General features: G+C 50.3%; 1 protein-coding gene across 1 annotated transcript in view; it reads right to left on the bottom strand.

The window, feature by feature from the left end:
• Nucleotides 1-722: 722 nt before the first annotated feature.
• AP1M1 (adaptor related protein complex 1 subunit mu 1) overlaps nt 723-17,197 on the bottom strand; it is a 28,595-nt gene continuing 12,120 nt past the window's right edge. The window contains exons 6-12 of the mRNA XM_058563607.1: nt 9,351-9,477; nt 8,191-8,333; nt 7,661-7,732; nt 6,848-7,006; nt 1,988-2,113; nt 1,293-1,368; nt 723-1,172 (exon numbers count right to left, since the gene is read on the bottom strand). Of these exons, the coding sequence (XP_058419590.1) occupies nt 1,150-1,172; nt 1,293-1,368; nt 1,988-2,113; nt 6,848-7,006; nt 7,661-7,732; nt 8,191-8,333; nt 9,351-9,477 (726 nt within the window). The 3' untranslated portion in view covers nt 723-1,149. The remainder of the gene's footprint in view (nt 1,173-1,292; nt 1,369-1,987; nt 2,114-6,847; nt 7,007-7,660; nt 7,733-8,190; nt 8,334-9,350; nt 9,478-17,197) is intronic.

Here is a 17,197-nt window from a genome sequence, read left to right as displayed (position 1 = left end):
GCCACGCTGCTGGTGATTTTAAGGTTGGGGTCGCGACAGTCACCTCAGGTGAGAGGGAAGGAACTGGCCTGCATGGCCCTCAGGAGGGCGGCCCTGACGGTCCAGTGCAATGGCTCCGTCATCCCACTGACTCCTTGTTCCCATCTTCACCTGGGGAGGCAGAGGTGCCAGAAGCCAGTGACACCGTGTGGGCCACACGGCAGGTTGGTGATGAAGCCACGTGAGCCCCGCACCTGTCGCTGGTCACCCAGGAAGAGTTGGCACCGCGGTGCACCAGAGGGAGGGCAGGCCTCACGTTTAATTAATGGAATTTAATGTAACCATGACACGAACACAGACAGGGTGGGGGGACCAAGCACAGTTGTGGATGGCCCGTGCCCCGCACCCTCCAAGGCCAGCGGCCTCCATGGACCCCACTTCCCCTGTGGGACAAATACCAATGTGGCTGAGTGACAGTAGCGCATGGCACTGGCTGCCCTGGGAAGGTGCCTCCCTCGAAGCCCGTGGGTCCAGGCCAGGAACCTCCAAGAAGCAGCCAGAAGCTGCAGCTGCCGATGAAAATGCCAGGTTCTGGCCCGATGTGGGAGGGTGACCCAATGTTGGCCTCAGCAGGGAGGAGGGTGAGGAGGCAAGAGGCCCTGTCCTCGCTAAGTGTCGCCTGAGGGCTTCAGGATGAAGGGCCAAAGGGTGCGGACAGAGAGATACACGTAAACATCAACGAATGAACAAGACAAAACCTAGAAACATCTAAGAACCTACAACACTCAACAGAACAGGAACAAGACGGTGGCCCCAAGAGCCCAGCCAGATGCCGCGTGCAGCCAGCGGCCTGGGGAGTGTTTCCCCATCTTTCTAGTGCCCGGGAGCTAGACAGCACAGAGGCTGCGTTTGATCTCTGGAGGGAAAGATTTTGTTTCCTTCCCCACAAACTGACTCAGGGAGAGACAAGAGACAAGACAAGCCTCTTCTGGGAGAAGGGACTTCAGAGATGAGAGTGACGACGGCAGAGCAGGTGCGCCTGGAGAAGGAGGGTCCCTGGGCGTTGCTGGGAGGGTGGCCAGTGACCAGGGGCCCCTCCTTCTGGCAGGCTTGGCAGGTGCTTCCACCAGGAGCCCCAGCGCTGGGGCGGGGGCGTGGCCGTCGCAGCCCTCACTGGGTCCGGAGCTGGTAATCTAGGGGAGGGAGGGAGGCCACGCTGTCTGCTCTGCACCCTGGGGCCGCTCTGTGAGCACCACCCTGACCCTCTCAGAACCTCCCCACTGCCCACCCTAACGCAGGGTAGGCCAACGCACCTCCGTTCTGAGTGATGTAACGGACCCACGGCAGGGCCTGGTAGCCACTCTTCTCGATGATCTTCAGGTAGCGCACCTGGGACAGAGGGACCAGGGCCCTGAACATGCATATGCTCCCCTCCTGGTCCCCCCTTAATGCCTCCTCCCAGGACCGTGACAAGGAGCAAGTGAGCACGGGCCGCAGGGGCGAGGGAGGACAAAGGGCCCTGATCTGTCTGCACAATGCCAAGGCTGTGGGAGGGTGGAGCCACTGCTGCGAGATGTGCCCAGAGGGAGGATGTGCACTCCAGGCACGGCCCTCTAGCAGAGTCCTGGAGAAGGGGTCCAGGATTCTCTCGCCTTGCAGATTTTCCTCACACCCAGGTGCCCAGGAAAACAGGCCCCGTATTGGCAAGTGTGTGGATTTTAGAGGCTCAAACTCTGGTTTCAGGGACTGAGTCTCCAAGCTTAGAGTGGAAGCACAGGGTCAGGTCTGAGGAGGTAATGTGGATCTCCTTCCTCAGGGCCCAGGCCAGGCGTGGAGACAGGCAGAGCCAGGGCAGCACTGCAGGGCCCAGGCAGAAGCCAACTAGCACCCTTTTCTGGCTGCGTTGATGTCTGTCACCTGCAACCCTCTGAGCCTGGACTGACCCTGTGAGGTCCCGCGGGGCCTGTCCACGTCTGCTCCGGGGCCCCGCAGTCCTGGCTGCACGCACCTGGATGCCAGAGGTAGTGAAGTAGGGGATCTCGAACTTGACGCTGATCGGTGGCTTGCCCTCCTTGTCCTCTGCCTCCACACTGGGCAGGCCGAAGTGGGCCCGCATCAGGTACTCCTTGCCACCCTGGGATTGCAGACGAGGGTGCAGACAGTCAGGCCAAGGCCGCGGCCCAGCTCGGCCAACAGCTGCCCCTGAAGAATGCTGGGCTACTAGCCCAGCCACCAAGCCCCTTCTCGTGTGGCCTGCAGCTGCCCAGCGCTTGGCTCCCCTAACACACTTATCCTCCAGGCCTCATGGACTCCCCCACCAGCCCCGCTGGGCAGACTGGAGGCCCTGCTGGGGAAATCGGTGGATTCTAAGGATCAAGAGAAAGTTTCATAAGCTGCCACGGAGATAAGACTAGTTGCTTCAGGGAAAGGGAGATCTATGGGCCTTGGGAAGGAAGAAGAGGGAGGGAGGGCGTGTACAGACAGGTGCAGGCTGCCGTGGGACAAGGCCCACCTGCCAGGCCAGAGTCCGAGTGAACAACCCACGTGCCCAGTGTCAGGATGCTATGTGAAGGGAAGAGGGAAATGTCACAATGCAGGATGGCGGCCGGGAGAGGTAACTAAAGTAAGAGACCGCGGCTGGGGCTGACCAAGTTGGCCCCGTGTTCTGCTCCCGAAGGGTACGTAAGGTGGTGGTCTGGCCCCAGAAGCTGAGCAGTGACGCTAGAGATGGGGTCAGAGCAGGGCCAGGGACGACAGGAACCCGAGTCCTGGCCATGAGGAGGTGAGGGGGCTTGGCCTAGTTCCCCGAGTGCCCAGTGCATCTCACGTGGAGGATGGGAGCACAGCCCTCATCACCCCTGGGACACCGTGGTCTCTGACCCCCAGGGCCCTAGCAGCAGGAGTGGCTGCCGACCAGGGCTGCTTCTACCCCAGAGCAAGGGCTGTCCTTGCCAGGGCTCAGAGCTGCACTCAAGCTCCCCTCCCTGGGCTGGAGTGAGTGGTCAGTCTCTGCTCATCGCTGCCAGGGCCAGTGCGAGAGTGGAGACTCTGCCTGAGTGAGTGACAGGTGCTGAGTAAAGACTATGGGACAATGAGGGGAGAATAATGTGGTCTCAGCAGCAGAAAGAGCGGCACCAAAGGAACAGACCAGCTCCACCAGCCCGTGTACAGAACAAGGACCTGAGCCCTGCAAGCAGAGGGGAAACGGAAGCCAAAGACACGCTGAGCCGAGGCCTACCAGGGGAAGTCGGCACGCTCACCTGGTGTTGGTCAGGTCAATGGAAATGGGTTTAATCCTCTTGCTAATGAGAGAGACTTACAGGTGGGCTCACAGACCAAACCCCAACTCTATGCTGCAAAAGCAGAGTGAGAAAGCCTAGACCAGTAGGAAGAACGGGTGAAGGGGTGTCAGCCAACGGCAAACAAAACAGAGCAGGGGGCTGCTGCCACAGGGGAGGATGCAGGGCAAGAATTACAGGTGCACAGAGGACATGCCACAACCCTATGGTCCACAGGGACAATATAATAGTACGAGTCTCTACACACCAAATAACATGGCAGCAACTTTTATTACACAGATGCTATAAGAGATGTGAAGGGAATCAGAGGAAGGCAGAGCTGGCCCAGCTCTCTGTCTGGCGATATGGTCACAGCATTATGGCAGACCTCGTCATGGCAGACCTCGTGGGCACATGTGTCAAATTCTCTGCCCCAATGACAGAGGCCTTATCTTCTTCTCAAGCGCTCATGGGATATTTACAAACTCTGACCTTATATCAGCACATGACAAACAGTTCAATAAATTCTAAAAGCAGAAACAGTATGAATAACCTTCTCTGGCCCCACTGCACCAAATCTATAGTGAGGAAAAAAAGGAAAACAAAAGGCCTTTCCATCAGGAAGTTTAAAAAAAATCCAACCAACTCTCTATTTGATTACAGAATTTCTAGATAATAATGATATCAAATATTACATGTCAGAATCTATGGGTTATATAGTTCAGACAGGGCTCAGAGGAACATTTGTGGCTTAAATATTTATATCAATACAAATTTAAAAACCAAATAATTGAATTAAAATATCTAACGAAAAATTAGAATTAGAACAAAGAAAGGACTAAGAAATTAAAATTAAAGACTTAGAAAATGGGAAAATAATACAGCAAATAAACTAAAAGCAAATCTGGAAAAAAAATAGGCAAACCACTAGGTAACCTTATCAAGGAAAAAAGAAGGCACAAACATGCAAAATAAGAAATAACAAGGGAGAAGTAACTGTCATAAGAGAAAGGAAAAAAAAGAACACTTTTTACAACTTTGTGTAGACAAATCTGAAAACCTGGTTAGGATGGATAACTTTAGGAAAATGTAATTTACCCAAACTGACTCCAACAGAAACAGAAATCTAAATGGCCTAATTTCCACAGAAGAGCGAGAGAAAGTGGCAGAGATCCAGGTGACCACACAGCCGGATCCTATCACTCCTCTCAAGACCAGGTGATCTCAAGGCTACGTCAACTGTTCTGCAGCACAGAAGAGGGAGACAAAAAAAACTATGAAACAGGTATAACATTGATACTTGATAGAGACTGTGCCAAAAAAAAACCTAACCTCAGTTATGAATATCAATGTAAAAATCCTACATCCAGTGTTAACCAACAGAATCTGATGGCCCATGACAAAGAAAATACAGCATGATCAGGTGGAGCTTACCAGAATGCAGGGGTGGTTCAAGACCCACCCCATTAACAGATCTGAACTGACAGAGACACTGAAGAGGTGCTTGGCTAAATGTGTCACCCATTTGTGCTAAAACACAGTGGAGTGGGACTGCAGCGAGCCCACGGCCCAGCAGCACTGCACTTGGAGGGAAACCCTGGCAGGCCCAGTCACGGGCAAGGCCGGGAGCCACCCCCACCACCCGTACAGGCCCTGCAGACAGCAGCCAAAGCAAGGAGAGGCCAGAAGCCATTGGATGCCCAAGAACAGGAGAAGAAAAGGGAAAACTGCATCTGTCTGCAAATGATACGAAAGAATATCGAAAAATCCATGAGAATCAAAAGAAAAACTACCACAAACAAAAAATTCAGTAAGGTACCAGGACATAAAACTACCACACAAACATTAGCGACCTGGTGGAAGATATAACGGGAGAGAAGACCCCATTTCCCAAAACATTGACCTAAAAATTGAATGAGAAACGTGCAAAATTGGCGATGGGCCTTGGGAGCTCCTGGGGGTGGGAAGCGTTCTGTGGTTTTATCTGAGTCCAGACATACGGGTGTGATCACTCTGAGGAAACTCATCGAGTTGTTCACATTTCATTTGTGTACTTTTCTGCACATTATACTTCAATAGAAGTACTTTTTAAACTATAGGAAAGCCCATGTGAGGTATACAAGGTTAACAGCAAAACATTCCCAAAAGGCACAAAGGTGAGTCTGGGACAAAGCTACTGGAGAGGATAACTCAGCCTCATAAAAGTGTAAATTCTTCCCAGCTAACTTATACATTTAGTGCAGACAAACTGATTCGAAAATTCATAATGAAAATGAAACAAGCTGGAATCACTAGGAAACAGACAAACTGGGGTTGGGGCGAGTTCAGGAGCGGGGGGGTGCTGGCCCCAGCAGACGCTGAAACACAGACTAAAGCACTGAGTTAAAATGTGGCCTTGTTGCAAGGACAGACAGACAGGAGGCCATTCAGAAAGAGACCTAATGCCACATGAAAATTTGATGATTGATCCACGTGGCATTTCAAACCACTGGGGGAAAGGTGGACTTTTTAGTAAATGAGGTTACGAAACTGGATAGCCATTTGGAAAAAGATAAAATTCGATCTGTACTTCACCCCATTTACCAGACTGTGCTCTGAAAGGACCTGAACTCTAAGGTGGAAAACCCCGTTGTACAGGTCCTAGAAGCAAACATGGGCGAATTCCTTTATAGCTGGTGATGGGGAAGCCTTTCAAAGCATGACTTATAATCCAGACACAATAAAAGAAAAAGACAGTGAAATCTGACTACGTTAAACAACAATAAAACAGAGAAGCACTCAAAAAAGGTCACACAGCAAACAACACCAGAAGCAAAGTCACAAGACAAACACCAAACTCAAGAAAACGATTTCCCACTTATATCAAAGAAAAAGTACTAATCTTGCCCATATGTAAAGAGCTCTGGGAAACTAAGAGGAAAACAACCAACCCCGACAGAAAATGAGCAAGGGACAGTGACTATGGTCTCCAGAGAAAGAAACGCAAATGGCCCTCAGACGTCAGAAAAGGAGTCCCACCTTGTTTACAACGAGAGGACGGCAGCGGGTGTGCGCACCCGCCTTCCTGCCTCTCCGGGCACTGCTCCCGCAGGCCCAGACTCAAGCACTCGAAATCTGAACACAAGCCAGGCAGCCACACCAGGGGCCAAGTGGCACAGGGCACACAGTGCGCTCCATCCCGGAGCTGGGGCTGGACTCCTGAAGCCCCTGGTGCTCCACCTTGAGGCAGGGAGGGAAGCTGAGTTCTGGACCAGAGCGTGAGAGAGGGAAAGCAGGAGGGTGGGAGGGAAGGAGGGAGGGGCGCTGCCCTGACACCGAAGACAGGCAGGTTCACAAAGAAGAGGGAGGTAGAGGGCCCTTGAGGCTGGAGCCCGCCTCTGCTCTCCCAGAAGGCTCCAGTTGTCCCTCCATGCCTGGCCAGCTCCTTGGCTCTCCATCCACCCTCCCTCCTGACCCTCCCAGAAGCCCCAGGTGGGGATCCTGGTCCTGTGCCCCGTCTCGAGGCTCAGCTGCATTGTGACGGGCACAGGGAGTGGGTGGGGTATGGGCGGGAGTCTGGAGGGGGGCTCCCCACCGAGAAGGGTGCTCACCGGGAAGGACTTAATGGACCACACGATCTCACTGTTCTCAGGTACCCACTTGACGCTCCCCACCGTCGTCTTGAACTTGGGCGAGTCGGCGTCATTGGGCACAGGGATGTGGATCTCCACGTTGTTGGCCGTTGACCGCCTCTTGAACTGGCTCTTGGCCTGGAGACGAGGCCAATGCAGCCAAGATTGTGGATGGCGAGGGTAATACAGCCCAGCCTCACCCAGCCTGCCCCCACAGGACCATGCACCCCTTGGCCTGGCCTATGGGACCCCCAGCTCTCCAGGCACTGCCCGTGCCCTCTCTTGCCCTCCGAGATTCTCCCTGCGCCCAACTCTGAAAGTTCAGTCTCTGCCCTCCTGTCCCCTCAGCCTTTGGGGCTCCCATCCCTCCCTCTGGCCTGGCCCTGGCCTCCTGGGACCATGCCTGTGTCACCAGGGCTGGCCTGGGATAGATAGGGTGGCTGAGTGGCAGGACTGCTCCACCTGGCAGGCAGCAGCCTTCCTGGATGCCTGGCCACAGGCTGCTGTCACGTGGCCGCATCCAGGACCTGGGCAGCACGTCTCCTCTCTGTGCCCCGGGCCTACTCTTGCATCTGAGCTCACAGTGAGCAGCATGGATGGCAGCCACGGCCCTCATCCCTCAGGACAAGGGTCTCAGAGCCCATGGCAGCCCCAGCCTGGGTTAGGACTCTGCACTAAAGGTCTGGACAGGCCAGAGACACGGGAACGCCCTCACCCGGCAGGGCCGCCCAACACTCCCATCCGCCCGCCCCACGCCTGCAGGCTGACACCACGTGCAGGACGTGCACATACCTTGATCATGTACTCGATGCGGCTGTGGGAATGCTTCTCGATCACGGACTCGATCCATATCAAGGGCTTGACCTGTGGGGAGAGCGCAGGTGGCTCACATGTCTGTTTCACAAAGCCCTGCTTCACAGAGGAGAAACCTGGGGCATGAGCCCATGTGCTGAGCTGTGAGCCCAGCCCACCGCTGCGGGGGGCTCTCGGAGGAGTCCACAGCTGGCGCCAGGACAGGTCAGAGCAGAGAGACCGAGGGCCTCTATGAAAATGCAGAAAACATCACCGGGTTGCTCTGCTGGGGCTGCCTGGAAAGTGGCAGGGGTGCCCAAGGGGGTCTGGCCCCTCAGCAAATTCGGAGCCTCCGCGTTGTCAAACACAGGCTCCTGGGAGCCCGGGCAGCCCATGGGAGCTGCGCCCGCCCTGGCGTCACCTCGTGGACATGACCCCCTGTGCAGGACCGCTCCACCAGGGGGAGCCTCCCGGCCACCTGCTGGGTGAGACCCACCCAGGGCCCTCTCGGCTGTGGCTGGCACACTCACGTGGGTGTTGAGGCGGTAGGACATGAGCTCGAACTCGCCGTCGGGCGGGATGAAGGAGATGGTGCGGTCGTTCTCGAAGCGCGAGAGCCGCACGCACTGGTGGAACTTCACGTCCTCCAGCTCCACTGACTTGCTTTTGCCACCTGAGGGGAGGGGAGAGGGACAGGCCACAGGCCCTCTGGTGACTTTCTCAGCAACACTCCACTGCCCGGGGCCCATCCCTGGCAGAGCAGAGCTGCCCCCCAAATCTGCGAGAGCAACTTGGACCACGAACACCAGGGGGGCTGGTGGCAAGACAACCTCCCCCATCCCTCCTCGCCCCCTGGAGGGCCCATCACTGACTCTGGGCATGTGCTGAGGGCAGGGCTAGTCAGCCTGGTTCACTCTGAGTCCCCAGCAGCCAGCCCAGGGCCCAGCTAGGGTTGCTGCTTGGGACACGTTTGCTGAATGACTCCCGGCTAGGGATGTATGGTGATGGCTCGGGACTCCCTGAAGGTCCTGTCTTGGTTTCCCACCCCACAGAGGGGCCATGCAGGACGGGCCCAGCCCTGGGAGGTGAGCCACCCTGCAGGCTAATGCCTGCGAAGCCCTCACTACCGCCCTTGCAGATATAACTATGACAACAGAGGCCATGGCTCCCCACTGCGGGGCCTGTGGTGGGCCGGGAGGCAGGTGGTCCAGTTTGCGAACACGGAGCCCCACCAACTCTGGGCCCGAGGCCACTCTCTCCTTGTCCCAGTATGGGCAGTGCAACACCCAGGCCAGTGGTGAGAGCTCCAACCACTGCATGTGGCCTTCCAACAGCCCAGACCCAGCTGTTTGCCCGAGGCAAGGGCAGCAAGTGGCCCAGAAGGGAGAGGGTGAGGCCTGACCCCGAGGCCTGCAGTGACGTCACCACATGCAGGGGGCTGGAGGACCCGCTGTGTGACCCTCCAAGTGCTTGGCCCGGGGGCGACGAGGGGACTTGACCTCAGGGTCTTCATTCTCCTGGGTCTTCTGCGCCCAGGGGTGCATTTATTCATCTTCACGGTGTCTTATAAACAATGTGACAATGTTTCTAAACCAAGTGCCTGAGCTCAGCCTGCTCACCGCACAGGCAGACACGCCCTCCGCTCTAATCCAGCGCGGAGGAGACAGCCTCCAGCAGGCGGGGTACTCACGGCCAGTGTTGTCGAAGAGGACCTTGTCGTTGAGGCCCAGGCGCAGCTCAGGCATGCCCGAGAGGAACACCCGCATCTTGATGGAGCCCACGATCTCACTGCGTAGCACGTTGCCGTTGGCACTGACCTGGGGGCGGCAGGGCGGGTGTGAGGGGAGGCCCTGCTCACCAGCCGCTGTCCCCCACCATGCTGCGAGACCCTCCTGCCACCCCCACCCTCGATGCCCTTCTCCCTGGCCCCTGAGCTGAGAAGGCAGAGCCGGGCCAGTGGGGCAGACACTCACGGGCGCCCCTCCAGGCCTCCGGCCACACGGCTCCTCCCTCATGGATGGGCTTGCTGACCTATGCCTGGAATCCCACCTGAGGGCTCTCTCCCAGGCTCCGCTTCCTCCGAGGAGACCCTAATGCCTGGGGCAGACCTCGTGGCTCAGCCATGTGACGAGTCTGCCCCCCAGGCCACGTGCTCACTCACTGGGCCCTTTTCTCAAGATCTGTTTCTCCATACCCTACAGCTTGTTCCAGACAAGTCTCCTGGGCCCTCACCACTCCCTGCTCCTCAGGGCTGCCCTGAAGTCTGATGACCACTGACCCCAAACAACAAGACACTTGAACAGACACAGCCCAGCAGTGAGCACCAACTGAGCAGCTCCTCTGTGCTAGGTGCTGCTCTCGGTGCTCCTCAACAGCCTGAGGAGGGACTGTGCCTGGGGAGACCCCGTGACCCATGTGCAAACCAGGAGGCATGTGGGAGTGTGGTTACAAATCACAGCAGGCCAACAGGCAACCCTGAGACTGTCCTGAGGGAGCCAGGCTGCTGGAACACCTCTCCTCGGGTCCATTTCAGAGATGAGGACACTGAGGCATAGAGGGAAGACCACGCACTGAGGGCACACAGTGGCTAGCAGAGGCGCTGGGGTCACAGCTCTGACCACCACCCTATGGTGCCACTCTGCACGAGGCCACGTCCACACCAGCAAGCGAGACTGAGGGCTGCAAACTCAGAGGCCCTGGGGCCACACACGCCACTTCTCGGAGGCGCCAGCCATGCTCATGTGGGGAAGGGCCTAAGCTTCCTATTTCCGCAGAGAAGCAAAAACATCTTTTTTGTCCCGTCTTTAACTGGAGTGTCTAGAAAGCACCCCGTGCATACACAAAAGCCCTTTGCCTCTGCGGACAGCTGAGAACTGACGTACCAAGTGGATGATGACCCCCAGAAAGGCATGAAACAGGAGAGAGGGTCCTGCAGGGTCTGGCTCCGTCACCTCCCAGTGCTCACTACACGCACTCTGGCCACACTGGCTTCTTGTTGTCCTTACCCCAGCAGGCAGCTCCCTGACCCCACAGCGCACAGCAGCTGCCTCCTCTTCTGCCTCTCGTCAGTCCTGTCTGCCTGTCTGTCCGTCTCCATCCCCCTCTGGTGGGCGCTGTGCCAAGCTGCCCGCTGCAGGTCCAGCACAGGGACAGTGCCTAGGGCAGCAGGCACTGAGCGAGCTCTGCAGACATGGGCCCCTGCTGGCTGTCACTCCCACCCACCTTACTCTGTGGGGCACTCTGCACTTCCCCTGACTGTGACTGCCCCTAGATCCCCTCTCTGGCGAGCTGCCCCCCCTTGGGCAGTTGGGACTGCACAGACCTCTGTAACTAACACATGAGGTCAAGAACGCTGGGAAGGAAGGCCCAGGAAGTAGGGCAGAAAAGCCAAGCAGCCCGCAGGCTAATCTGGGCCCTGTGGCAGCAACCAGGATGGGGTTGGCTTCTCAGCTGAGGTGTGAACGATGGCCCAAAGCCAGTGCCTTCCTCCAGTCGGGGGTGGAAGAGATATTTGCGGAGGGAGGGATCAGCCGCTTAAGTACACCACTACATCGGGACTTGCAGAATCTGGAGGCCGATGTTGACTCTGGAGGCTGCCAGCTCTGCCATCAGACTTAGCAAGGTGGTGTTCTAACATGCCTGGGACGTCCACACCCACCTTGTGCTGCCCCGTGCATAGAGGAACACGGGTCCTTGGGCAGAGCCACGTGCAGGGATGCACTGAAGCTGGGACACCCCTGCACGCCCAGCGCTTTCCTGTGCAGCTGTTTATAAGCTGCTCCCCAGGATTTGCTTTTCCACCCAGGACACCTGGAAGCTGTGTTCTGGGCTCAGCAAACAATTCAGACAAAGGTCCTCAGGCAGGAGGGGAATGCAATTAGTGAGGCCACTGTCTTGCCCCATGGCTTAAAAAGTAAGAAGGCAAATCCATTTTCATTAAGTCCACTGGGAGACTCTTTTTGGAAAACATTGCTACTCAGCAATTCCATGCCTGCAAACCCAGCCTTCCAGAAATCCTGCCCAAGTAAGGGAGATACCCAAATGCACATGTGAGGATGAACGAGCACACTCATTTCTGCACCGTCCACAACGGTCAGAAACAGGCACACCTCAGCGACCCACACCACGGGACTGGCTGCGTCAGCCAGGGTCTGCCCGACAGCAGGAGGCGGCTCCCCCTGCGGAGACAGGCAGGCCGCAGGGAGATGGGGCTGCCTTGCACCACCCTTTCTCTGTCACTGACCATGGGCAACTATCAGAAGACTGTGAAAAGCGCAGCAGGTGGGTCCGGGAAGAGCCCACCGAACGAGCAGCATCCCCATGCCACATGAAAGTGCACAGGAAGCCTGTAAGTGGAAGTGACGCAGGGTGCGGTCAGAGCCCGGACGCCTCTAGCTGTGGCTCCAGGGCCAGAAGGGGAGCTCCCGCGGCTCAGAAGGAGTACAGAAATCCCCCTTTTCCCCCCTTTTCTGTTCTCTCATGTCCCAGGCCCCAGGCCATTTAGCTACTGTTCTGAGAGGGTGGGGCAAACCCAGGATTCGGGCCCAACTACAGACAAGTACAGCAGAGTGGGGATGTAGAGCCCCAAGTTTTTGGCTGCAGAACCAAAAAGGGAAGCCCCAGGCAGCTGGAAAGTACTAGGCAGATAGCAGAGAGTGAGGAGTTCAGGAAAGCAACGCCATTAAGTTTTTATGTCTCCACAGCTCTCTAGAACTGCACATGCATGAGTATGATCCTAATTAGCATGCCAAAGACCTTGAGGACCAAACTGCCCCATCCCAGACAGCACGTACTCAGGACAGACTCAAATAGCAAATGACAGGAAGGCTTTGAAAACTGAACTGATACTCATGGCCCACTGATTGGAGGCTGGAACTGTGGCCAGAGCCTAACTAGGTCAACTGACAGCTCAAACAAAAATATCAACATTTTCCATATAATTTAAATAAGACCTAGAATCTTATATCTTAATGTTCAAAAAGTCCAGGATGTAATCTAAAATTATTCAGCATACAGAGAACCACGAAAATTTCAGCTCCCATGGAAAATACAATCAACAGACACCAACACTGACACAGGTGTTGGGATTATCTGACAAAGACTTTAAACAACTATGATAAAAATTGCAAACACTCCTGCAACAAATGTTAAAATAGAAAGTCTCAGCAAAGAAACAGATGATAGGAAGAAAATCAAATGGAAAATTTTAGAACTGAGAAATACAATAAAAACTTAAAAACTTGAATTAAAAACTAAACTAAAAACTTGCTGGATGGGCTCAACAGCAGAATGGCAACAACGTAGGAAAAGTGCAGTGAACTTGAAGATAGATCAATGGAAATTATCCAATCTAAACAACAGAGAGAAAAAATGGAATAAAATAAACAGAGCCTCAGGAACCCGTGGGGCAATAACAAAAGGTCTAATATCCACATCACTGGAGTCCAGAAGGAAAAGAGAAAGAGTGAAATAATGAACTATATTTGAGGAAATAATGGCTGAAAACATCCCAAGTTTGGTGAAAGACATAAATCTACAGATTCAAGAAACCCTAAACAGTAGAAATCCAAAAATATTCATACCTAGACAAATCATAATCTATCTGCTGAAAACTAAAGACAAGAAGAAGTCTGGAAAGCAGCCAGAGAAAACAATGTGCTACCTACAGGGGAAAACGGATTTGAGTGACTGTGGATTTCTCATCAGAAACTGTGGAGCTAGAAGGAAGTGGCACATTTTTAAGGTGCTAAAAGAGAACTGTCAACTCAGAATTGGATATCCAGTGTAAATATCCTTCAGGAATGAAGGCAAAATAAAGACATTCTCAGATGAAAAAAAACCAAGGGAATTTGTAGCCAGTAGACCTGTTCTGCAAGAACTGCTGAAACAAAGCTTTTTAGATGGAAGGGAAATGATTCCAGAAGGAAACCTGGAAAATCAAGAATGAAGGGAAAGCAACAGAAATGGCAAATATCCGGGTAAATATGGTAGACTATTCTTTTCCTCTTGAGTTCTTCAAAGTATGTTAGACAATTGAAAGCAAAAACTTGAACACTGTATGATGGGGTTTTCAAAATATGTAGGTGAAGATATAAAACAACTCTAGCACAAAGGGGTAGTAAAGTTTCTAAATTTCAAATGAAATGGCAAAATACTGATTCTAAGTAGACGAAGAAAAGATAAGTATGTGTTTTACAGCAACCACTAAAAAAACTATACAAAAAGATATAGTAAAAATCACAGTGAAGAAACAAAATGGAATATTAAAAATGTTCAAACAGCCCACAGACAGACAGGAAAAGGAAACAAAGGAATGAAAAACTGCAGAAACAAACAGAAAACAAATAATAAAATGGCAGACTTTAATCCAAATAAGTTAATAGTTACAGTAAGTATAAATGCTCTAAACATACCAATTGAAAGACAGAGACGGTCAGAATGGATTTAAAAAAAATGACCCAACTATACGTTGTCTACAAGATATCTGATACAGGTAAGCTAAAAGTAAAAGGATTTAAAAAAGGATAGAAAGACACATACTGGGCAAATAGTAACCAAAAGAATTCTGGAGTGACAATATTAATAGCAAAATAGACTTCAGAGCACAAAAACTACCAAGGATAAAGAGAGACATTATATAATGATAAAAGGGTCAGTTCACCAAGAAAACATAAGAATCCTAAATGTGCTTGTGCCTAAGAGCAGAGCTTCAAAATACATGAAGCAATGACATAGACAAATTCACAATTACAGGTGAAGATTTTAACCTCTGTCAGTAACAGGTAGAACTAGTAGACAAAAATTAGCAAGAATTGCTAGAAGAATTGAGCAATTCCATCAATCAACTGGATTTAACTGGCATTTATAGAACACTCCACCCAAGAACAGCAGAATACACATTATTTTCAGGTGCACATGGGACATTCACCAAGACAGATCACATTCTGGGTCATTCAAAAAAAAACCTTAACAAATTTTAAAGAATTGACATTATACAAAGTATATTCTCAGATATTAATGGAATCAAATTAAAAATCAATGACAACAAGACAACACAAAAATCTGCAAACATTTACAAATTAATCAACACACTTTTATTAAATAATCCATGAGTCAAAAAGGAAGTCTCAAGTGAAATTTGAAAATATTTTGAACAAAAATGAAAATTCAACATACCAATTGTGGGACATAGCTAAAGCAGTGCTTACAGAGAAATTTATAGCATTAAATGTTTATACTAGAAAAGAAGAATGGTTTCAAATCATATCTTCAGTTTCCACCTTAAGAAACTAGGAAAAGAAGAGAAAAATAAACCCAAATCATGGAGAAGGAAATACTAGAGATAAGAGCGGAAATCAATGAAACTGAAAACAGGAAAACAACAGAGAAAATCAATGAAATCAAAAGCTGATTCTCTGTAAAGACCAATAAAATAGATGAACTTCTCACAAGACTGACCAAGAAAAAAGAGAGACAACATAAATGACCAATATCCGGAGTGAAAGAACAGGTGTCAGGCAGACTCCGCAGACACTAAAAAGATAACAAGGGAATACTAAAAACAACACTATGTACATAAATGCAATGACTTAGATGAAATGGGTCAACTTCCTCAAAACAATAAACTACCAAAACTCACCCAAGATGAAATAGAAAACCTGAATAATCCTATAACCATTAAAGAATTGAAATTTGTACTTCGAAATATTCTGAAAAAGAAATCTCCATGCTCAGATAGTTTCACTGGTGAATTCTACCAAATAAAATTAAAAATATACAATTTACAATAGCTTCAAAAAAAAATGAAATGCTTAGTTATAAATCTAAAAAAATATGTACATGGTAAAAACTATAAAATGCAGAAAGAAATCAAAGACGACCTAAATATATAGAGATATACTGTATTCAGAGATTGTGAGACTTAATATACTAAAGATATCAATTCTCCCTCAAATTGATTAATAGAGTTATTTAACACAATATCAATCAAAATCCCAGCAGAATTTTTTGTAGATATAGACAAGCTAATTTAAAAATTCTGTACAAAGGAACTAAATAGCTAAAAAAATTTTGAAAAAGAAGAACGTTGAGAGAATCACATTATCTGATTTTCAGACTTACTATAAAGTTAGTTATCAAGACAGTGTTGTACTGGTGAAGGAAATGGATATATAGATCAATGGAACAGAACAGAGAGTCCAGAAAGACTCGCACCAAGATGGCCAATTGATTTTTGACAAAATTGCAAAAGCAATTCAATGGAGAAAGGACAGTCTTTTCAAAAAATGATTTAGAACTGCAAAAAAATGGATATATACCTCATAACATATAAAACAACTCAAAACTGATCATAGGTCTAAATGTAAATCTATTAAACTTTTAGAAGAAAATTTAGGAGAAAATCTATATGACCTTGGGTTTGACAATGAGTCCTCAGACATGGCACCAAAAGCATAATCAATTAAAAAAAAAATCGACAATTGGACTTTCTCAAAATTAAAAACTTTTGCTCTGTCATAGACACTGCCAAGAGAATGAAGACAAGTAACAGACTGGGAGAAAATATTTGCAAATCACATAGCTGACAAAAGACTTATATCCAGAATATATAAAGAACTTTTCAAAACTCAACAATTAGAAAACAAACAACCCAATTTAAAAATGCTCGTCATGACATGAAGAGACACTTCTCCAAAGAGGACACATGGATGACCAAGAAGCACATAAAAAGATATTCAACATCATTAGCCATCAGGGAAATGCAAATTAAAGGCAGGATGAGATACCACAACACACCTAATAGGATGGCCACAGAGAAAATACTGACCAAGGACGTGGAGCAGCCAGAACGCTCACCCACTGCTGGTGAAAATGCAAAGATGGTGCAGCCACTCTGGAAAACGGTTTGGCAGTTTCTTATCAAGTTAACATCCACTTCCCATCTGACCCAGCAATCCCACTCCTGGGTATTTGCCCTAAAGGAAAACTTCTGTCCACACGTAAACCTGTACATGAAACGTCCACAGCAACTCTATTCACAGCTGCCAAACACCGAAAACAACCCCAATGTCCTCCAGTGGGTGAATGGATAAACAAACTGTGGTTCAGAATATAAAATAAATACAAATAAATAGAACAAACAAACTTGATAAACAACTCGGAGGAATCTCAAAGACATCACGCTGACTGAAAGAAGCCAGACTCAAAAGGTCACTTACTGTATGGTCTTCAAACGATGATCTCACAAAGACAAAACTATAGTGACAGAGAGCAGAGCAGCAGCTGCCAGGGGCTGGGGCGGGTGGGAGGTGCGACTACAAAGGGGCAGCCCAAGGGAGGTGTTTGAGGAGACGGAACTGTTCTGTATCCTGATTATGATAATGGAGCACAGAAATCTGGAAATGTGCTAAAATTCATAGAAAAAGGGTCAATTGTACTTAATGATAATTTAAAAGATAAAATTAAAGGAAAAACCAGACATACACAAAACAGTAAAAACAAACAAACAAAACCCAAAAAAGAAAAAAACAAGTTGCA

This window comes from Diceros bicornis, chromosome 20 (assembly GCF_020826845.1).
Source record: "Diceros bicornis minor isolate mBicDic1 chromosome 20, mDicBic1.mat.cur, whole genome shotgun sequence".
Lineage (NCBI taxonomy): Eukaryota > Metazoa > Chordata > Mammalia > Perissodactyla > Rhinocerotidae > Diceros > Diceros bicornis.
This window is presented reverse-complemented; position numbering and strand designations above follow the sequence as displayed.